This window comes from Antennarius striatus, chromosome 16 (assembly GCF_040054535.1).
Source record: "Antennarius striatus isolate MH-2024 chromosome 16, ASM4005453v1, whole genome shotgun sequence".
Taxonomy (NCBI): Eukaryota; Metazoa; Chordata; class Actinopteri; order Lophiiformes; family Antennariidae; genus Antennarius; species Antennarius striatus.
Window position 1 is genome coordinate 6,513,547 of NC_090791.1, and position 23,990 is coordinate 6,537,536.

Genomic DNA, 23,990 nt, shown 5'->3' on the forward strand with positions numbered 1-23,990 from the left:
CCCTGGTGAACCCCGGTGTCTTGTTCAGAAGAATTTTTTTTATTTTCAATCCTTAATTCCCAACTTACTGTTTTTCGCTGTTTTTGAAAAACTGCAGCATAGAAGGATGCTGGAACTGCTAATGCTTCCAGAAACCTGTTTACATTTTGATACTTATACTGTAGCTAAAATAGTGGAAAACATCAGCTGAAGCCTTAGCAGAGACTCATTTCGGATTGTTGACATATTCCACATGTGGGAATTTTAATTGATTTTCAACTGGACGATATGCAACACAATTAAACACATGAAGCTATAATGCTTCATATATTTACCCAGTGAAGGACATGCCTCCTCTAAAACCATAACATCATGTTTGTGTAGCTTCCCGGCCCTTCAGCCCTTCACTAAACTTTGTGGAAATTCGTTGAGAAAAAGTTGAAACATCAAGGATCTGCCTCGTTACCTGGATCCGCACCAAAATATGTTGGGTTCTTTCTTTACCAATGTTCTTTCCTTCCATTAAGCTTCATGAAAATGCCTCCAGTAGTTTTATTAGCCTAATCCTGGTAACAAACACACCAACAAAGAAAGATGGTGATGATTATGTAAAAACTAGAGACTAGCTCTCCAGGAAACTTGGGATTTGTTGTGGGATTTGTTTTTACATTGTTCTTTTGAGATTTTTGGCATTTTCTTACCTTTCAGTCTGTACTAGCTAGATTTTGTGCTATAGCTATAGATACCTTATGTTTTCTCTCCTTAGCAACCATACATTCTATTTTAGTTTTAAGATTATCTCATGCATGTTTTACGTAAAGATGCTTTATTTGAATTCTAAATTGCACATCATATTTGGTTCAGATGTGTTAATGTGTATAAATCTGGCTTAACATGTGTTTATAATTCTCTTAAGACTCATGTATTTACAGAAAGTCTGCTCCAGGAGATCCTCCACAGATTAACTCTAAATACCGGACAAAAGGTTTCATTTGGTTGCAGACAAAATCATTTCCAGCAATCCCCCCATTAACTTCAATGGGTTCTCTGACTCATTGTTCAAACAATTAGCTAACTGGAATAAATTATCTCCTCCTGTGAAATTAAGTGGGATTCAATGAAACAAGTGTGCTCATGAACAAAGGAGGCCGAATGAAAAACTATTGGAAAAGAAATGAGTGCTGTCCGTGTCCTGACATTTCCCTTTCTAGTGATCTGTGTCCTGTGCATTTAGATGCAGAGGAAGGTTATCGCTTATCTTCCTACTTTCTCTGCCTGGGATCCCATAATGGCACCACGTGAACATTAGCAGCGCTGGTTAGAGTGATGCAAGAAGATTGAAACTGCTTTTCCTGGTTCTCGTTTATAATTCTAATGATCCCAAGGGGGTTTCTTCTACGACCTACCACACCCGTTCCCTTTGACCTTTTGTTTCTCTCCCTCTCGCAGGTTACATCATTCATTCCCACAATCAGATCAAGGGGTTCTGTGTGGAACAACATGTTCATCTTTACTGTACTGTTCTCTTGTGTAACAGGATTAGGCCATCTCTTTTCCCGCCACACTTAACCAGGAAGACTTTGAGATTAATTTTAAAGTGTGTGTCAGGTAAGCATAGCTTCTTCTTTTTTTCCAGACTCGTCTAACTGCGTGCTTTCTTTCACTCAGATCTTCACTGACATGCCCTCACTGTCTGAAACAGAGCAACACGTTTGACCCTTTCCTCTGCATCTCTCTCCCAATTCCTCTTCGCCAGACGAGGTGAGCACAGCTTTATTTAATAAAGACTTATGTCTACCACCATAAATGATGTTTCTTCAAAACAGACAGCTAGAAACTGTTCTAAACAAATGGTTACCTCTATTTTAGTAATAGATCAGTCCGTGTTTCAACACACCCACCAAGGGTTCAAATGTTTGTGCCAATTTGTTTTACTGTTAGAAGGACAACTTATTATGCTAAGAATGGATGTTGATAATTTTTTGTTTTGTGGACCTAGGAAGAATAAATTCAATTTTGAGGAGGATCTGTGCATGAATGTTGATTCTAGATGTTCTGATGTTTTATAACTGATACAGCTTTCAGAAGATTTAAACATTTGGGCAGATGTTTCTGAAACAGTGTGGAATAAAAACTGTAAATATAAAAATACCAGTTCTGATGATCCAGAGCATTTAATAACCGTGATATAATAAATAATAATGCTACAGACTTTCAGCTGAGATCAAACAGCAACAGAAAAGGTTGTGATTTGATCAAGTTAGATTTGATCTTCAGAAGTTAATGATCCAGAAAACCACCATTAATGAAATATTATTTTTCTATAATTGCTATCAATGTATTAATGATGCTCATGTGATTCCAAATTCTAGAGGCAGTTTTTCATAGTGACGGGTTCATATAATAAACTATAATTCAGTCTGACAGTGCTGTCCAGTTGGATAACAAGAAAAGAGTAAGCTACTTTCTTCAGCTTAAAGCAACAGAAAACAATATTCAACCTTGTTTATGCACAACAGTAGGACCAAAAATAATTGTGAAGCAACAGGTTTGGAATTAAGAAGGAAGCTCTGGTGGAAAACCCTCTCAGCATTGAAGAACAATGTCTAATTCAGCTTTGCATTATATTAACCTCCCAGCCTTCATCGCAGGTCGGTGGGACCCGCTCAGGATATCCTGACATTTTTACCCAATAAAACCCCATTCATTCCCTATTTAGTCAGCACCGCTCACGAGGTCATCTCTATCACAAACACAAAACAACATGAGGACCCTGGCTTTTTTTCTAAGTCTAAAAACTGGCTTTCACTAAATACAATAATAATAATTCAAACCTTTATAAATACCCACAACATGCTGACAGCACTGGTTTCTGGTTGTCACTGTAATCCTGCACATGTTGTGGAAACTATCTCAGGTGTTGATGGTTGTACACTCTGGTGGAGCTCGACTGTTAGCGACCAAGTTCTAACTGTGAGCCATTTATTGGGTTGAAGGCTAGAACCTGTACAAGAAGCCATCTGGGGAAGCCGTGGGCCGTTACATTACTTAAAGAAAGTGATTGACTTTTTGGGAAAAATGTTTGTTCTTTCTTTGAGAAAGTTATAGTTTACAGTGAGCTTGCTTATTTGTAGCTTTAACATAATTCTACAGCCAACATCTTACTTAAGAACTATATAGACTAATTTGTAGTTTGTAAGAAAATATTTTTGTCCAATTCACATTGTCAGTCCCTTCGTACTTCGATGTCTTTTTTACATTGTTATCAAAACATCCGCAAGTGGCTGCCCACTTGTGGATGAGTCAAAGATTTCAATATTAAACATGTTGGGCGATAGGAGGGACTCGTGATGGGGTAACTAGTAAATGTGAAGTGTAAATGTGGATATAACCAACTGTTCTTTGTGACATTATTGCTAACATCAAAACACAAGGGCAGCATTTTCTTCTTTTTTTTTGTCTTTGTTTGCACCTTTTTTTCCTTCACATCTATATCCATAAACTATCTGAAACTGCATCCAAATGTAAAGAAAACACAGAAGATATAATGCACGTCATTATCTGTTTTGTTTGTCCATGCTGCTGATCACAGCCAAGAAATCAGTCACCCAAAATAAAATTGGAAAATGACATGATAGTTTGTGATGGATGGATTTTTCTCCATTTGGACATAACAAAGCTTGCTGTTTACCCTCCTTTTGTTCCTGCTAAGCTCACCAGCTCAGTTCATAGTGCAGATAAAATCATGACATCATCAGTGGTTTGACCTAAAAGTAAACATCAACATTCAGGCAAGTTTGTGCTAAACTTTATCTGTTTCATGACTGACACCAGAGATGTGTCACTTTTTTACAGTTTGCCAAGGTTGCCTCCTCTTTCTCCTAGTTACTCTCTACTTTTAGTTTTTAGTCTTTGATATTCATACAGATTTGGCCAGCAATACCCTCTAATTTGGGAAAAATGTTTTTAAGAGCTTTGCTGACAGATTGCCAAATCCAGAGTATATATTTATCTACTTTCCTTTTTGCTTTTTCTGTGGCAAATAGGGTGATAGAAAACACTTCTGAAGAAATAAACAGAGGAGAAAACAGATAGGTTGTCCTTTCAAGCATTTTTTGTGCATTTATCTGTGTGAGGGGTTCAGATCACTCCAAGTCAGGTCATGTCTGCGAGCCAGAAACACGTAATGTTGCCAGATCAGCCGTATTTTTTGCCTGGCAGTCCAAACACTAGGCTGTGCCCCGTGGTGATTGTATGCTCTTACACTGTAAGTATACTGTAGCTTGCCCTGTAGCTATTAAATGTAATCATTAACAAAGGAGCACGTTTGCAGCGTAAACATCTATCGATGTCACTTCTATTTACAGAATCGGTTTTACATATGTTTTGAACAGAGCCCTGTTTATCACTCGAAAATTAAAAAATAAACACAAAACTAAAAATGAGTCATCTGCATAATTGTAGTTGAGTCATTTATAATAATGTAGATGACTGATGTTGTCAACTTTGTGTTGGATTCCAGTTGGGACAGAACAAATGTGTTACACCTGCTACACATTTGTGTATCATTTCATTGCTTAGGGTCAAAATACAACAATATGTGTGAAGAAAATAAACAGATTGGGTCGCTTAAATCAGCGGTGCCCAACCGTGGGTCTCTGGACCAGCATCAGCGCTATAAACATGTGCCGCTGGACCACAGGGACACATAATATGGCTATAAAGAGCATGAAGAACACATTTTTATGGGCCATTCTGACCTAATTATAGAGTTGTTACCTTAAATCAGGAAAACACAATGTTTTAGATTTAGGCTGTTCGACGTCTGTTTGAAGCCCGTATGTGAGCATTACTGAAAGCTCTGTCTGTTTTTTTCAGTGAGTAACCACATCGAATTATAGAGCAAAGACTGTTAATGATCAATCTCGGTTTAGTTTTCTTTTTAATTGTACGTCACTCTTTAATCTGCTCTGTAAAGCTTTAGCTACGTGTTGGAAGTTGAATTAGGAGACAGGTTAAGCCCAAACAAGAACATACGTGAGCGTGCATGAGAACCACTGCTACACCCACGAGTCGAACATTAGCTGCCAGAACACTATACACCCATCGATTCCCATCCATGGCTGCCAGGTCAGCAGGTCCCCTTCAAAATAAACAAAAGGTTCAGTGTGCAGCAAAGGTCAAAAACACACCACTGGTTTAGAGGGTGGGTGACAAAAATACAGCCAGTTGGGCTGTTGTTGTTTGCACACATTTATAAATTTACAGGTTTATAGTTGATCAAATAGTCTGTGTATCTATATGGACTGTTTGTATTCATCCACCTGTGTGCCTCAGGGTTTTACATCAACCTGTAGATTAAAGGTTTTCTGTTTTCAGTCTAATGAACCCTTGCCTTTATACTGGATGTTTTATCAAATTCTCATCAATATGAATTGGAGTCCTCAACTTTTTAAAGGTTACTTCTGTATTTTATTCTTGTGAGGGATCAGTCAAGTTCATCTCTCTATCGTATTTGTTTTTACCAAGGTTGAGGTGCCAAAATATCAGTTTCTTTTGTAATACCTCTGGCGTTCTGTGCCACTGCACCCTGTAGGTCGTTCACTCCCACAGGTAGATATAGAGTTCTTCTCCATCTCCTCTGTGTGCTGTTATTAAAAGAAGCCTTTATGTCCCAGCACCATGCTCATGTCAGCGCTGCCTCTGAAGAGGTCAGAGCCAAGCACTCCTCATTTTTAAAAATGCAGCAGAGATTCCATTATTTGGCACGTATAAAACCTAGTCCTAATGATCTATTATTAATGTTAAAATGTATTGATTTATTCATGGAAGTCTTCTGTTGTCCCTTCCTGGCCGTAGAGGAGCCTTCATTTAGAAGTGGCACAGAAATGAAAATACAGGTCGCTCTATTTCCACCATCCCTGATCTGTGTCTTTGTCTGTGGCAGGCCGCTGTGTGTGATTCTGGTGTTCAGCACCAAAGGGCAGCGGTACCTTCGGGTCGGGCTGGCTGTGCCTCTGTTCGGTTCTGTGGCCTGCCTGAGGCAGATGGTGGCTGATGAGGGGAAACTGTCCCCAGACCAGGTAACATCAGGAATAAATGCCCAGCGTGGACTGTTTTCATGCTGCAAACTGTAAATGGCGGTTATAGAGCGGTGCAGTCACCATCTCTGAAATAGATTACAGTGTATTTAAAGTTATTTGTGTTATACATGACCTTTCTGTGAATGCCATTGGTTTAGATTTACATTAGATCACATGCCTAAAATACATTACTCTGGATAATTTCAGTAAAGTGTACTTAAACAAGGGTTTTTTTTAAAGTGGCAACCATCCCAAGGATCTGATTTGCAGAAATGAAGTACAGTAGTACCTCGAGATACAAATTTAATCCGTTTGGTGACTGAGCTCGTCAGTCAAACAAATTTTCCACTTTTAAGATAAGTAAAATCAATTTTTTCCATTCCAAACTTGTAAAAATGACACCTCTAAATTATGAAAAAAAACATATTTTTATCAACCAGTAGACATGCATACTCTTCCTGTGCATGATTCATTACATATAAGTTACATAAACAGTAATAAAAGAATTGTAAAAGTCACAAGAACACACAACCTGCATGTTTAGTTCATACAAGAGGAGATCCGGTCTGAGCTGATGTTGTATCCATCCACCAGCTAGCGGTTGTGTCCTGAAGAATGACTCACATCTTAGATTTTACTCATGTTGAACAAAAACATAAATAGACCGATGGCTCGTGTCTCAAATACTTTGTATGTTGAGCAGCTTGTATCTAAAGGTACCGCTGCAATTTTAGATTGATAAAAAATAATTTATTTCAACTATATTTTTTGGAAATTGTTCCATGGCAGTTAAATTCAAGATAAAACCATGTAAAAATGTGTTGTTTTTTTAGTTCAGTCTATATTCTGCATACGTGCTTACTGTTTGTATGCAACGTCTAATATTAAGGCGACCGTGTTCCATTACTATGGAAATTTTATTAGAAGTATACATGTACTGTACTGCTATTTGGAAGCTAACACATGTTTGTGTGTCTAATTGCCTCCAGGTTATCCTGACCGAGGTTTACTCCACAGGCTTCCAGCGCTCTTTCTTTGATGAGGAGGATCTGACATGCATAGCTGAGAATGACGTCATCTATGCCTTCCAGGCTCCGCCCCTCTACATCAGAGGAGGCTCTGCGCGGATCTCAGGTCTGAGGTCTATCGCACTGTTGTTAGTTGCATCACAATATGCTGTATTTCAGTATAACTAGCTTGTGGTACTACATTAATATTTATCCCTGCTTTAATGTGGATGTAGACACAGATCTGTAAGCAAACAAACCAGTTTTATTAATGTTCTTTGCCTAATGAAACCCACAGGGAATGCACCTTACTGCTGGAGGCCCTTTGGGAGCACATTAAGAAGTGTATAACTTCACATGGAGCGCAGTCAATTACACCCCCGTCCTCCTCCCCATGCAGACTTCTCTCACACTGTCAGATTTATGTCTTCATTTCATCTGTTTTTCAACCAGTGATGTAAAATGTGTCCTCAGAAGTACTTCACTGTGTAGTATCCCCTTGCCTCTTGCTTGTTGGTGTAAACAAATAGGTTCTGCTCCGTCGTCCTCTCTCTTAGGACTCCAAGTGTAGTCCCAGCACTGTGTTAGCGTAGCTGTTGTACCTGAAAAATGTGACTTTTAGTGCCTCAATTTATTTTGCTCAATGGCTTCACAAAGCAGTACTGCCTAAAGGAGGCCCCCCTGACAGTCTGGCTGGCACAGTCTAAACCCCCCGGGTGACTTCTCATTGACTCAGCCTGGAGGCGTTGATATGGAAACTTTACATCACCACTCAACACTTTCCTGTGCTTTGTAGATTGTCCTGTCTTTAACGCTTAGAGGCTGCCCTGGGAGAATACATATCGGACAATGTCATCAGATATGCATTGTGAAACAAACCATTTAAGGTAATAACCACTTGATGAAGGCAAATACTAACGCTAACACTTCATGTAATTGAATTCCTCTTTGCTATCTCCATAGTTTATTCCCATGATGTAGAATAAATATACTGGTATTCTGTTACTTTCATTCAACAACTTAAATGAAGGGATTCCAAAAAGCCCAAATAAAGTTGTTTTGATAGTAAAAGCACATTTCACATTTTCTGAACTGATAAAATCCGTTTGGTTTCCATTGAATTATTTATATAGCTAAATAGAATCTAAATGGCCCTGATTCTTGAGAGAGATTTAATCAGTTATCCATAAATGCTTAAAGATGTGAAGCCCCATCTGCTGGATACGCAATAGAATGAACTCTCAACTGGGCTTGGTAATAAAGCTATGTTTATGTGCAGTGGCAATGCTAAGGAATTGTGGATTATGTCTCCTGGAATTAAAGCATTTAAGCCACTTGTCAAGTATGGACTCTAAAGAAAGCCTCTTCCTGACAAATGCAGAACGTCTTGTGGAATGAAATCTGAGGATAACCTTGTTTTATTATCCCTCGCCAGTTTCCTTGTTATTCACCGCAGCCTCCTTGATTGATTGAGTTTCACTGGCATTCAGTAAATTTCAAGGCAATAGTAACTCACTCACTGTTAGAGACAGCATGAGGCACTCAATAAAGAGGTGCAGAGTCTGCCCTGAATGAAAAAACCAAATACTCCCGGATCAAACCAAAGGCAAACCGATGTTGAGGTGACCTTCCTGCTCTCACTCCCAGCCTCCCTGCTGTACTTAAAATTAATCTCTTACAACATATTCTCACTGCTGCACTGAAGTCATCCCCCCGGTACGTCAGACTTTGATTGGTCACAGAAATGTTTAAACTAAAGGTCTTTTTAACCTTTATTTTTAATCAGGTAAGTCAATTGAGAACCAGTTGTCATTTACAATGGCCTGGACATCCCATGCATGCACACATTCACACTTACGATCAATATATAATGGCTTTTTCTTACAAGTTGTATGTTTTTGGAGGTGAAAGGCAGTTGGAGAGAACCCAACCTGACACAGGGAGAACATACAAACTCGCACTCGTACACACTCACGACATACGACACGTCATCATCGAGATCTGGTGACGTTTAACAAGAACTTCAAAAACGTACTTTGGGACCTTCAGGATCATATGTATAAAATTCTTGAATTGTATAAGGTCTTCTTGCACAGGACAAGTCACTGAGCTGCAGGCGATACACAGACTTTAAGGCTTTCACTCCTAATTATTTAATACAACGTAAAACTATTGAAAATCTAGGTATTTTGACAAGACCTCATTAAACCTTCATGTCCTTTTGCATTTGGATTGCAACGGTTTCACTGGTCACCCTGTCTGGTAATGAAGTAATCACGATTTGCATTAAGAAATCCATAACAAATCTTAGTGTTTTCTGAGTGGGATTTGACAGTCGGGACATGAATAAGAACATAATCACTGTGGCGAGTAATGGTGCCAAGGACGAGACTGGAATAAAGAATAACTGGCACGACCGAATTGGCTGTCACTTAAGTATCTATTCTTACAAACAGAGAACAGAGTCTTTCTCCTCTTTATTTGTCACCCAGTTTTCACGTAAATGAGGTCATTCCTCCTGCTGCGGTTTGAATTGAGCTTATTTTAATGGCCTGCTCTTTTGTTAAACAATTTTACACATGATATAAAACAGACGGGAGGTTAAATGACTAGACATTTACCACATTGCACATAAAGAGCTTCACCTGTTGCTGCTACAGCTTTTTATATCAAATACGTCGTTGTTTCTCTCAATTCCCTCAGTTTTTAACCAGTTAGGTTTCCAAATGATCGATGATGTAGAAAGAAAATGTGATTGATTCACAGTCGTCAGTCAGACCCACAAACTGGTTCTGTCGTGTTTACCAGAAGGATTTCCCAGGGTTTGTATGTGCTCCATCCTGCTTGTACCTCGCTACAAAGGATTCTGCCAACAATTCAGCAAAAACCTGAAAATACAATTACTGCCTGGATCTGAGTGCCTCAAGAGACGCTGCGTCATTCATTAGCCATGCTACCACTATTACAGGGGTGGCAGTAGCAGTCGGTCACTTTGTCCACCATTGTGGTAACAGCTATTTGATGGATTGCAAGGAGACGGGGTTCAGACATTCAAGGCACAAAGGACTAATCCTAATCTTTTTGTTTATCCTGAGATTTTTCCTCCAGCGCCTCTAACAACATTTTTTGTTGAGGTTTTGAGTGAAATTTTTCAACTCAGCTTCTAAATCTTGGATTGTTAGTTTCTTTGTTTGTTACCATGACATAACAGCGACAAGTAAAGGGTTATATTTTGGAATGGATCCACTTACATGTCTGGAGTCATGAATATTTAATTTCTTTAACCCAGTGAGAACTTTTCTGTGTTAGCCAATTATGATCTGGGTAGCTTTATTAGGTCGGGTCGGTTCTTGTGACTATAATTACAGCTCTGTTAAGTTAAGGAACTGTCATTCCTTAACAGAGTTATGCACTGAGAACTATTTTAGCTCATTTTGATAATTGAATTTTGGAACACACACACATGAGAGCACAGTTGTTCTTTTAAAATAACCTAATTACTTACTACCACACGTCTTTCTTTTAGCATCACGAGGTGGATTCTCAATCCAGGAATTATTTTCTGCAGCTAATTTACCCGATCAATTACATAAGTTAAAATTCATGGTGAGTCAGAATTAACCTATCAAAAAAAGGGGAAAAAATGTGCATTTATTTGTCATTTTCATGATCTGTCATTTTCATTTCAATACACTGGTGTGTGTAAACAAATAAATATTGTGGTTTCGAGCAGAAAGGCCTGATCGCGTTGGACTGATTGGTTCAACGACTTTTACACTTTCTCTGAATTATTTGAAAATGAGCATCATCATGGACTTGAATTTGTGGAGTGTGTTTATATCTGTATGTGTGTGTCCGTGTGCCACCCATTTCCCATGATTGTTTTTACATGGACCATCCCATTTTGTGGAGCTACAGGATTTGTCACAGTGTTGAATCACGTCTCTGCAACATACAAGCACACACACGCCATTATCCCACCATTATTCATCCTGTAAACAAGGTTAGAAAAAAAAGGAGTGAAGTGATGGGAGTCTTGATCAATGTCTGGAAACAGTACAGTGACAGTGAGTCATAAAAAATTATTTAATGAGCAGTAGGTCTCCTCCCTAGCACGCCTGTATAAATCTTGCCGTCCCAAGCCAGGAGGTGACCTCCGTGTTTTAGTTGTTTCATGAACATCTTTCACAGAGCGTTCAAAATGAGATTTCTTCCCCCATTAATCACGGCTGTCAGAAGTCACTGCTCATCTAATTTGAAGCGTATGATTTAAGCAAGTTTTATCACTTGCTTGATTAGAGCGACATTAATAAATGAAAAGCCGCGCATACTTATCATTACTCTAAAGCTGAGGGTCAAGACACCACAATCATAGGTTTTAATGTTACAGCCTCGTCACTTAAATGTACACTTTGATTAGTTCTGAAAAGGTCTTAGCCTTGGTACAGCAAGCAGCTTAACATCTTCACACCTCAATTATTTCTGTCGGAGGAGGAACAAGCCGATGCAGAGGAGTGTTACTTCACAGGAAACGCAGCGGACAGGATGCTCAGCAGTGGCATTTGCTTTGTCAGTGATGAATCATGTGTCAGGTGTAAACAACGGAGTTTAATGAAACGTTTGGGGAAGCTGCAGTCACCACGGTCAATCAATATCAGCGCCTGCCGTCTTATTTAGCATGAGATTTATCACCATGAACCTCTGAGGGCTTGACCTGCATGCTAAAGCTCAGAGGGTTGGAGAGAATTTGGCTTCGTGACGCGACGTTTCACAGAGGATCAGTTTTTCACTCAGTCAGTCACACTTCTGTGAAATACGAGGGAGAGCTGGAGAGAAGTGCTGGTTGGCGCCCTACCAGGACAGGATGTGGAGCTGAAGCTGCATCTGATAATACCTCCTGCTGAGAGTGCAGGCAGCCATTGGTCTATCTATTCTCCCCTCTGAATCACTGTTCCCTAAATAGAAAGCTGCTGCCTCACCACTTTATGCATCCCAGCTCTCCTCCGTGCTCCTTGTTTGAGGTGTTAAGTTCAATGATCACATTTTTAAAACATGAAATAAGTTCATTCTCTCTTCATGGAGAGAATGCATGTTGTCGCACGCTGTCAGCAATCAGTGTAAAATTGAAGGCATCAGTCTATTTTTGAAATTGTTATACCAGTCAGATCGGTGCCCACACAAGAGAAGAAACTAATGCAGGTTACATTAGATTTATATAAAAACTTATCACACGTCAGACTCATTTTTATCTGCTCACATTTACCCATTGAGGTCACTAAATTATACTGTTAAAGCTAATTAGCATTTCCTGAATCTTTTGTAGCAGATAAAGTGTCTTCATTGTGACATATCTCCAGAATGAAGTAGTGGTTAACTCAATAACCTTCGTATTACAGTAGGACCTTGAGATACGAGCTGCTTGACATATACGTTTTTTTTAATCCTAAAGGCTCTTGAAATCTAAGTACTTCGACAAACTCATATTATATTGTGATTTTGTAAACAGCATGTTGGGCCATTCACGGCCTCCTCCCTACTTGTCATATGACTGACTGAGAGTCTTTTCCACTTAAACCTCCTTCCTGACATTGAAGCGTGTCCTTTCTCTTTTGCCAGGGTACCATCACAGCCTCCCATCATCTCCGTACTCCACTGGCCCCGAGGGTCAGAGGTTACCTTCCTCTGGAGCTTTGTCGTCTGAGTTCCTCAATCAGGGTGTCCCGGTGAAGATCCTGTTGTTGGTGTGCAACGCTGCAGGGGCAGGCCAACACACTGTTAGGTAATCATATCGAATGGCCATATCACGGATATCACCACAAGACAGTCAAGTAATGGTTCAGCAAACAGAGGTCAGAAAGACGGGTTTCCCAGGGTTTGACTTTCACCAGGTTGTCCATTGTTCTCATGCCCTAATATCCAAAAAATGTGCTATTTGACTGAACCCCGTTTGTCCAACTGCCTGTAATCCCGGTAAACAAAAGCCAGCCGCTCTGAAGGTCTGTTGTAGTGTAAGGCCAGGAAGAAAGCCTATTGACAGCTAAATCTCTGCTGATTCAGCATCATGTCCCTGGCCAGCAGTCACCAAACCAACAATGGCAGAGAGACTGTTTATTTTAGGGTCAGTGGGCCTTCATTTTACCTTTGCAAGTGAAAGGCTGTGTCTGCATAGCACTGCTGTGCTCAGGGAAATTCAGCCACGTTTGGACTGAAATGTCCTACAGAGCAGCTGTGTTCCAGCACCTCATTAAAGTAAAGGATGACGAATGAGTCACTTTGTAGTTATGTATAACTATAATGCACTAGTTGATCGCTAAAAGAAACATAGCTCTGAAACATGTTTAAAGAGACATTTACAAATGCTGAGTCACGCAGAATGCAGAGGTAATATCCGGGGAGACGACGGAGACGGGAGCGTAACTGCAGGAGACATACGAGGGAAAACAGATTATAATTCAGCAGCAGAGATCATACGTCACTAACCTGCTGGAGCATTTAAAAAACAATCATGAAGACGTGTAGAACACCAGCTCCAGCAAGTAACGGCAGCCTAAATGAATGATCAAGCGCAGAAAATAAGTGAAGATTATAAAGTAATTTTAAAAGAGAAAAAAGGAAATCAGTAAAAGCAAGATAAAAGAGGTAAGGGAGGAGAAAGAGAAAAAAGCACACAAAAAAAAGTCTGTTTGGATTTGAATACATTTCAGGCGAGTTATTTTGAATGGGTTTAGTCAAATTCAGTTTTCTTTTCATTCATTCACAGTTTCCTCCTGACTCACAGTGGAGATTTAGCTGAATTGGGGTGTTTATGATGCACGTCTAGAATGCCAAAGCTAGCATTAGCTACATCGACCAGCACTTTAGTCTTTTTGGCCTGGAAGTGCATCCAATGAAAGCAGCAACTAAACAGGAGGTCAGACGCTCAGCTGAATGTCAACACTTTGCTTTTCTGATTTGATTTGTAGTTCGTTAAGGTTTGTACTGCACTGCACATAGAGCTCACATCTGGTGTAGCGCATCAAGGTCATGTTAGCACCATGTTGCGTAAAGGTCTCACATCTCCCTGCAAGATGAGTCTCAAAGTCCGAAATCAATCGGGAGAGGGATCTGACATCTGGCACGATATAGTGCTCAGACTCTGATCTCCTGGGTCCAGAGAGATCGATATGGGTGAGCCCTGCCAAGACAGCTGTGGGAAAGTCCAATCTCATCCATATCTCAGTTTCTTCTTCAAACGCCTCACCACTGTTGATCAAACCACCCACCTATGGAGTCGTCAGACGACAGTTGGAGGACTTCTCAGTGCCAAGTAAAGGACATTGGAGTCATGTGCTTGTTTCTCTCTCTAATTGTGTGTAAGAAAGTCAGGGCAGTGTGAAGGCTCCATATTTGATTGTTTTCTAAGAACTGTGACACTGAAAGACAGCAGTTGATAGGTCTTAATAAAATGTCATGTTTTATATGTGATGATCACCTCTGTGAGATGAGATTGATGTCTTGTCATGCAACTCCATAGTGAAACTTGATAATGAGTCCCATGACTCTGGAGGCAGGCAAAAATAGATATTGCCTCCGGCTATATCCCCTTATAATCCCATTAAAAATCAGGAATAATTCTGTATTAATCATGAAGTTGCAGGACATTTGTTGTTGGGATGAGAAGCTGGAAAATTGCTAACATGATGTTAAAGCCCTTTGAATTTAGCACACTAAGTAAATAAATGCCAAACTAAAGCATTAACTGAAAGAATGGAATTGCTTCCTTTCTTGCTCTCAGCAGTTTCCAGCAGAGATAAGTCATTTTCCCTCTTTTTTTTTGTTTACATTTTCTCTTTGCTCGTCATTGTAGCTTTTGCTCCTCACCCACCACAGAATAATTCTTGCCATCCTGAAGAGTGACTTTTTTTTACCGGTGTTTATCTGTGATGCCATGAGAAAGATGTACAAAAAATATTGAAACTATTGAAAAAGTGAGCTAGAAGCTACAACGCTAACGTTTAGTTCAGCACCATTGAATCCCACAGATTAATACACATTTTGCAGCCATTGTTCAGTGTGTGTGTGTGTGTGTGTGCGTGCGTGAGACACTAATAAATCTCAAGCATGCAATGGAGGGCTGCCCTTCATTGCATGAATTATGATTAATGTGTCATGTGACCTATCTTTTGGGGGGTATTTATGTTATCAGCTATTGTCACATTTTTTTACCTACTTTGTCATTTAAAAACGAAATTTGCGTTAGGAATCTAATTTCATCTTTAAATTTATCCCACAGAAACTGTACTAAGAATATGTACCGCTAATAAATTATTATTTACATTACAATAGTAAAAGGAGAGGTGTGGTCCTGTTGTGTGCTCTGATCTCTCATGTTAAAATATTTTTCTTTCCTGTTGTAGGTTTGGACCTCCGTTTCTAATGAGGGAGGACCGGTCTATTTCCTGGGACCAGCTGCAGCAAAGCCTCCTGAGCAAACTTTATTACCTGATGATCAGCGGTGCTCAGGCACAGGTAATGGTTATTTAATGATAATAAGCCATTATATAAACCATAAAATAGCATTTAAATTAACAATAAAACCATACCAGTAAAATCCTGTCATTAGCTACTGCCCAAACTACGCATCCCTGATTGATTCCGTTCAGAGCCAGTCGTTCCAAGTAAACTCAGGAAATGAAATATAAATATATAAATAAATATGTTTTGCATTTTTTAGTAGGTAGATCTTCTTAACTTGGTCATTTTGTAAGTATCTCGTATGCTGAAAAAAAGTGTGAGCTGATGATGTAAAGAAACAAGTAAAAACACCAGAAGGGAAGCATGTGCCAGAAACCTGATCGCTGATATTAATGTTATCGGTATGATATCAGTTTAGCTTAAACCAAAAGGCCAATGGAAACCATTGCTTTGAGTAACCAGTCCTTACTTTTGTGTTTTGAGTGCAAGGCAGACGCTGTATTATTTCTTCACTTGTATAAAGGAGTTGAATCAATACTTTTGCTTTTACCAGTCCTTTTTCCACACTAATAGAAGTACTTCAGTAAAGAATGTGTGTGCTGTTACTTCCACTGGATGGAGTGCACAGTGTAATTTGCTCTGTGGACAAAAAAAATGACAAGTCCAACATGAATCTTCTTCTTTTCCTTTCGGCTTTTCCCTTCAGGGGTCGCCACAGCGAATCAATTTCCTCCATCTAGCCCTGTCCTTTGAATCCTCTTCTCTCACACCAACTACCTTCATGTCTTCCCTCATTACATCCATAAACCTCCTCTTTGGTCGTCCTCTAGGCCTCCTGCCTGGCAGTTCAAAACTCAGCATCCTTCTACCAATATGTTCACTATCTCTCCTCTGGACATGTCCAAACCATCTCAGTCTGGCCTCTCTGACTCTATCTCCAAAACCTCTGTAAATCCTGCAACCATCAACAACATCAACCACAAAGACAGGAACTCTTATTATTTATTAATACCGTTTATTGTTTTGCATATCATATTCTATATTGAAAAGCCTGGACTGCACCAGTGGATGTTCTAATGTTGTGTGACTGGCCCAACTATTTTGAGGCAAGCTGATTGGTTAAGGACAGAACAAACTCCGCCCACAGAAGGAGATGGAGGTCGTGTTTCTTCCTGCTTCTATGGTTTACAAACATGCTCTTTTATTTCTTTTTTTTTCCCATGGCAACAACTTTTACCTATAAAAGAGTAACGCTAATTTTTCTGACACATCTTGTAACTTCTGTATTTTTTATTTAACAAATTGGACATGGTGTTGGCATAATTTCAATAATTATTTCCCACCGCCAAACAAAAAGTAACTAAATTTATTGGCACCATGACAATATACTTCTCCTGATGGCTTTTGTTTAATGTGGAATTAAGGAAAAGCTTTTTCCCGTATGTAGACTTTGTTAAAAATTAAATTAAAACGGGGCTTTATCACACAGCAGTTTCAAAAACAAGTATATGTTAATTTTAATGCTGATTATCAGAACATGAAGCCTTTTTAATGAGTTTCATTAAAACCTTGTTGCTGGAGCTCCAATGACATTTGACGATAATCTGATGGCAACTGCTTCCTGTGCAATTACAGGTACAATCAGATATACAAAATGCCACCATAATGCAGTAATAATACACTTTCTGTCATGAATGAAAGAAATTCATTGCTTGATCTCTGATAATTAAAAAATCCACCAATTAATTGCAACTCAAAGGCAAGAAAAAGCAAAACACAACACAGTCATCTATATTCAAGCATTTGCTGGCTAGCTGCTAGATGTCTGTAACATGCTGCACACCTGCACCTCCATCTGCCGTACATACTGTATGTTAGCTCTCAGACCAGCATTCCTGCACATTCACACCAGCTCTATCTAGACTTCTGCTGCAAACCGGAGCAGGATGATGTTTTTACAGTGTTTGGATTTGATATGAGGCTTAGTCAGAGCGATATGAGAGCATTTTAGTACAACAAGCTTGAAAAACCTGACCCCGTCTGGAGACATATTCAAACCAACAACATAATGAAACAGCGTGTCCTTTGCTTGGGCTGTAATTGGAGATCTTTTGCTTTGTCAGGCGCAAACAATGCCACAGAAATTCCTCACCTCACAACCAGTCCCACTGAGCAGGAAGAGAGGAAGAACAAGACAAGGACAAGGGTTCTCTCATATATTATTACATCACATATTATTATACTCAGAGAGGGCGCTCGGATTTTTTCTCCTTCTCACACATTACTTATTATTGTTCTCACATAGTCCTCATCATCTGCCTCTAAAGGGTGGAAAATATACACGTATACTCATATCGACCAACAAATGAACAGCTCACATTTTAGAAATTTGCTCTGAACAGTTCAAAATTCCTGAGCCCACAATGACACATATTATAATGTAAAGCTGTCAGTAACTTCAGAAGGGATCCATCCTCAGTTTTATGTCGGATACAAAACCAGTCTCTCACTTTTTGCTTGCAACCACGACTGAAATGTTCACATAAACCTGTGAAATGGTGTTAAATATGGTTCTGGGTATGACATTTCACTACGTTGAATCTGTGGGTACCAACTGTTTTTATGGAACTTCACAGACTTCAAGTTTAAAATTTCCCTGTCCTCTTTGCTCAGCTAACAGAAATGGAGAATCATACTGGCTGTAACAAGATCTTATATTAGAAGGAATACTGTTTAATCCTTTTTTGTTGTATTATTAGTATTGGAGTAAAGCCAACATCTAGAGTATTAACTCAAGTGTGATTATTATTTAAATCCTGCTGAAGTCCCGTCCCGTGCGTACCAATGTTTGACAAGCCTTGTGCCAAGCTAAGCTAAAAGAAAGGATCCCACACAACATGGTCGTCTTCTTGTTGAAACCAAACACCACCCTTTTGGGAGATGTTCACATCCTAACCCTCATATTTTTCTCATGGTTTTAGAAACAATTGAGAAAGAATAACTCATGTGGTCCCCTTTGGGTGGCCTTTGCGTGGACACGCAAACCTTTCCACAGAATTCATAGTCATCCAGGGTAAATCTCTAATAAAAAGAAAGCGTGTTTGAGTTTAGACTCATCCTCTGGCATTATGGGGGGGGGGGTTTCCATACAGTACAGTTAGGTTTCATGAGTTTTTTGGAAATTCAATACATGAAAGTTTACTGACACAATGCTCAAAAACACCCAATGCTGAAGCACTGAGGAGAAGTTAATATACTTACACAGCTCTGCATGTGTTCAGAAAATGAAATAACATCGATACTGTCTGATGCTGTATTTCTGCAGCTAGTGATACTGATAGAAAATCATATTAGATTGTATTACTGGAGTAATTCCCACATATTGCATAACCTCCCTGTATGGGTTATGCATTTCAGTGGATTCTTGGGTTCAGCATTTCAATATTGTTTTCTCCTTCAGCACTGTCCTTGTAATCAAACAGATTGTGCTGCGTGATGGGTGTTTGTGTTTCAGCCCAGCCGGCAGCTACATGTTAGATTTCATAAGAACAGAGAGGAGGTCGCTTTCATTTTCCCAAAGCACTCCTTCATTCCTGAAACCTCCAATCTAAGTATTGTAAGCCTGTTTCGGAGGAGCAGAAAGAAATGAGTGGGATTATGTGTTCTGTCTTTGTTCCTGATCTTTCAGTCCGGTTGAGAGTGGATGAGGATGTTCTCTGATTATCGAGACTTTTATTGATATTTTTCTTTGACATGGTGCTTTAAGTGGGAATAAAAACTTTAACATTGCACTTCATGTTGAACTTCTACATGCTGATTCAAGATAAACTGCTGTGAGCTCAGAATATCAGGTGCAAGTCTTGCATTTCAAGATGGCCCAATTTGTTCTCCTTGTTCTTTGTGTTGCTGTAATTATTTCAGAAAGTGTAAAGATTAGAAGGAAAGGGCAGCATTTGTGTGAATTGACTCACTCTGAATCCAATCAAAACACACCAACAAATGACTGTCCTGAAAGAAAATTCAGGCAATATTTGAAATAAAATATATTTGCAGTTAGTAGATGTCACACAACAGTCCACAGCTACTCCAAAGATATTATAGTGGCCTTCGGAGATGTATTAATACACTAGAGACAAAAGTAGAGACAGCAAAGGTGAGAAAGACCAGGCTGGCTTAATATCAGTCAACGGCTTTGTGCCATCATTCCTCCATAATGAAATCATGTTGTTATAGCTGGGTAAACCACGATTGGTGAATAACACCACAAGGCATTTATCACTGTGCTGGTGATTCAGTGTAGTGGCAGCTCTATGAAGCTGCACCAGGCTAATGCTAACAGTACGTAGCTCACATCCTTTTATTATTGTCCCGCAAAACATGTATGATGGACAATTGGGATTTCTATTGGTCTGTTTAATGGTAGTTAACCCATTACAGTCTAAAAGCTGGTCTGTCGCTCTGGTTTACCAATCAGAGAGGTAAAATTAAAGACTAGAGTGGTTCGAATATGAAATTTTAACAAAGTGTGTTAAAGTTCAGTTTTGAGTGGTTTATGATTCGTCAATCAGGATAAGCTTTCTGTAAGGATAAATGAGTTTATAATTTAGTCACATTGATGAAAAGCATTAAGTTACCCTTTCTATGACACTATAGATTTTTCCTTTGCTCCTCTTTCAGAATGCCAGAGTGCTTTTCAACATCCGAGTGGTTGGAGGATCAGCATTTCACAGCTACCTGTCACCTCAGGACGAGCGCCCGCTTTACCACCCTGCCGTCGACAGGTGAGGGCGTCCAAAACGCACGAAACTATAAATCAGGTTTGGATGAGTCGATCCGTTTTTCCTCTTCGTCACCAGACGTCTGGTTTTTCTTAACGGTTTCCAGCTTTTTTTCTGCAGGCTTTAGGGTGTGATGATTGCTCTCCCTGCTGAATTCTGAAAGCCTATTTGGCCAAGTAAAAGTGTCCCGCACTAACACATCCTCTATGCTGGGATGCAGGTGTGTCTGACAGGAATACTTTCAGACTATTTCTAGAATAGATACACCTCTTCCCATCCCCGTATTTATAGTCTTTATCATATCATCGTCTTTTTGCGGGCGTTAGCACAATCGACACACAATCCAGAGTGACATTATTGAGGTGACTGGCTGTCTGAATGCCACCTACCTTTATTGTTAGACCAGAGGAGCATTAGACTATACTAAAGGTGAACTTCTGCTGCATAACCCAGATTGTAAAGCCATTCTGACATTGTGCAAAATGTAAATAAAGCACTATGCTATGATTTGCAAATCCTTTCCAACCTGTATCATTTAAAGATAAGGTTTGGGGGTTTTTTTGTCCAGGTTGGAACATTTGACAATTAAACTGTTTAATCAGTAAAGACGTCATAGAATCAGAGTTCTCTGACAAGGACAATACGATTCTGACTAGACATTTGATTGCTGATATCAGCACTCTAAGCATTATTTTTTACACAATCTCAATTTTTTTCACAAATATATATTGACCCACATGGGGTGTACTTCACACGAGGAAAATAAATTAAAAATTAATTTAAAAACCTGCACATCTTTGAAGGCACCATGGATGCAGTGGGGTACATGCAGGTACGAAGGAACATATGCTGCCATCCAGATGGCATCTTTGTCCAGCGCGACAATATCCGACCACGTTCTGGTTGTGTAACAGCAGCACAGCTTCATACTAGAGGAGGATGGGTACCAGACCTGAGAACCCAGACTGTTTTAAGGTGTCATCAAGTTCCAAATATTATGTTACAGTTGTGTAGTATTTAATAAATACAGTTAATGGAGGATTTGACCTCACTTCTTTTTTATTAACGTTTTACACAGGATCCAACTTTTGTGAAACGAGAAGTTTTTTAGTCAAAAGACCTAATATTTACTTTGTCTTTTAAAATTATATCTGATTCACTGAATTTTAATTCAAGTAATATCTGATCCAAACCAAAGTGTGTAGTGGAAAAAGCTATAACTAGAGGCCAGCAGTCGTCATAAAAGTATGTTAAAACAGCAGTTTTAATCATTGTCAATTATATAGATAGTCTGAAGATGGTATTTTTAATCTATAACCATACCAACTATAACTGTAAATAAGACCTTTTACTGCATGAACTGAATTCTGCAGATATTCTGGCTCCTTTCACAAATGCATGGTCTGGTGGCTTTTACTTGAAGTAGTGAATTGCTTTTTCACGGGGCTCTTGAAAGGAATTCCATTTATGCACGAGCACTAACAGTTCATTCATTCAGTGAATGGTGCTGATGGGGGCAAAGGCTCTTTTGAGAGCCAAATGTGCTCCATGCTGCATCTCAGAAACTTGGTGGCTTTTGAACTCTCATCCATTCTGTAGAATGCACTATTTCAAACAGTGCTGGAATGTGCTGATGCATGTGTTTCCTCTTATGAGGTGAATATTGTCACACACTTTTGAGGGCCTCATAGAAAGCAAGTCATCTCTAGTCCGTGATTTCTTGTACGCAAGTCTACAGATGGTTGCGCCACCTCTTTGGTCCAGACTGAAGTTTCTCACCAATTCATGATTGTTTTTCATGAAAGTTTCATGTTTTTAATGAAATTTTTCAGCTTGATGAAGTCCAGACTGAGAACTTTGGATTGCACAATTGTAGTGCCTTTTCTATTGAAATGATCCCTGTGAAGGTGTGAAATGAGATGAGCAAATACACTTTAGTGTTGCCTGTGAACTAATGCTGACACCTAGTGGTCAAAATATGTCTATACAAGTGAGCTCATGATACATAGTAGGCTGTTCTTGTTCCTTTGTTTGTGAAAGTAAATTTCTGAATGATAAAAGTAATGTTAGACCATTTAATATTAGACCATTTGATGGAGTTGTTTCAGATGCTTCTTCCTCCAGATTGGATGACCTTTTATATCTTTTAGAGCTCTGAAACTCTGCTGCTCAGGAGGACCTCCGCATGTGAAGGTCATCATTGAGTGGGAGCACAGAGTCAAAGACTGGTCAGTTTGAGTTTTCTTGCAGGACACCTCTTGTTTTTTTTATCTAGAAACCCGACTCGCTATTTATTTTCTGTGATCTTCTCTTTATGTCCCGGTTCACAGCCTGTTTGGTAACATTCATGAGGAGGTGGTGAAGGATGCAGAGAGTGTGAGGAATCAGCAGCTGCAGCACGTTCAGCAGTACAGCTGCACCTTGGATGAGTGCTTCCAGCTTTACACCAAAGAAGAACAGGTAGCCTGTTATCATTTGATATCTGCAACAGTCAGTGTCTGCATTAATAGTCCAGACACGGGGCCTCCTGAAGCCAGTACTGTTCTCTCATGTTTGTTTCTTCAGGGTGGAAAAGAGGTCTTGCTTGCTCCAGTGTCATAGAATCTATTCGTATTAAATTTTGGTGGCATTGAGCCGTACTCTGTGAGCTGATTGTTCAATTTGAACAGTGTGAAATGCATGCATGTGTACATATCATGCATGTTGATATAAACGTAAACATATTTATTCATATTTGAGTTCATGTAACAAAGGAATGAATAGAGAGTTCTCATTCAAAATCAAAATTGACACACCCTCTCCACTGGAGCACTATTGACTGTCATCTCTACAGACTATTTATCAAAAGAAAAAACAGTCTCTCAAGTACAGCGAAACAAGGTTGCCCTTCACTCAGAGCACTGAAAATACCTGAGCAATGGAAATATCTCTACCATTTGTTTCATTGCTGCTCATAAAGAATGAATCAGTCAGTGTCAGGCCGAATCGTGACTAAAAACGCAACACCAGGGACGCTGAAGCGATCGCTAAAGCGATCGCCATGTTCTTCAAAAGTACAGAAGAGAAACAAAAGCCATTCATATCCCTGAGGCAGAGATATTAAAGTTTGTGAATGCTGTCGTCTCTGAGGATTTTGAGTGGTTTGCTAATTTTTCTACGGGGATCATGACAGCACACTAAATAAAAGAATTAAAAAAAACATTTCCATCATGGTCAAGCAGGTTCACTAACATCTCGTCTTTTAATTCATCTCCTCTCTTGCCAACTAAGTTTAATAACTATACTGAACCAAAAACTCCTGTAAAGGTGGTGAAAACTCATTAAGGCAGTCGTCTGGAGCCTAATTTGAGCGTCCTCTCACCTCTTTCACCAAGCGCTTACCCTCCTCCCCTCCAGGAGGCACTACAGGCCGACTTATTTCTGGACCAGCAGACTGGTTCTTTGTCACCTTTCTAAACGCTGGACTGCGGTGATGAGTCCACTCTCTTCTGCTGCAATCCTCTGTACATTTTACTGCTTTTTCTATACATAATCTGTGCACAAACAGTTCACGCCGTTAATACTGTCAGTGCTAGTGTTGACACTGTTCCTGTAATAAATATCACTCCCTCACTATTATTTATACATACGACTGTTATGTAACCTTGTCCTTTTTTGCTGCCTACACCATAAAGCAGTCTGCATTTCTA

General features: G+C 39.5%; 1 protein-coding gene across 2 annotated transcripts in view; it reads left to right on the forward strand.

Annotated features, from left to right (window-relative positions):
* Positions 1-23,990, forward strand: part of usp43b (ubiquitin specific peptidase 43b) — a 58,943-nt gene that overhangs the window by 28,062 nt on the left and 6,891 nt on the right. For both annotated transcript variants that reach the window (XM_068337705.1, XM_068337706.1), the window contains exons 4-11: positions 1,648-1,740; positions 5,927-6,062; positions 7,052-7,196; positions 12,686-12,848; positions 15,466-15,577; positions 20,201-20,304; positions 22,452-22,529; positions 22,632-22,761. In XM_068337705.1, the coding sequence (XP_068193806.1) occupies positions 1,648-1,740; positions 5,927-6,062; positions 7,052-7,196; positions 12,686-12,848; positions 15,466-15,577; positions 20,201-20,304; positions 22,452-22,529; positions 22,632-22,761 (961 nt within the window). The remainder of the gene's footprint in view (positions 1-1,647; positions 1,741-5,926; positions 6,063-7,051; positions 7,197-12,685; positions 12,849-15,465; positions 15,578-20,200; positions 20,305-22,451; positions 22,530-22,631; positions 22,762-23,990) is intronic.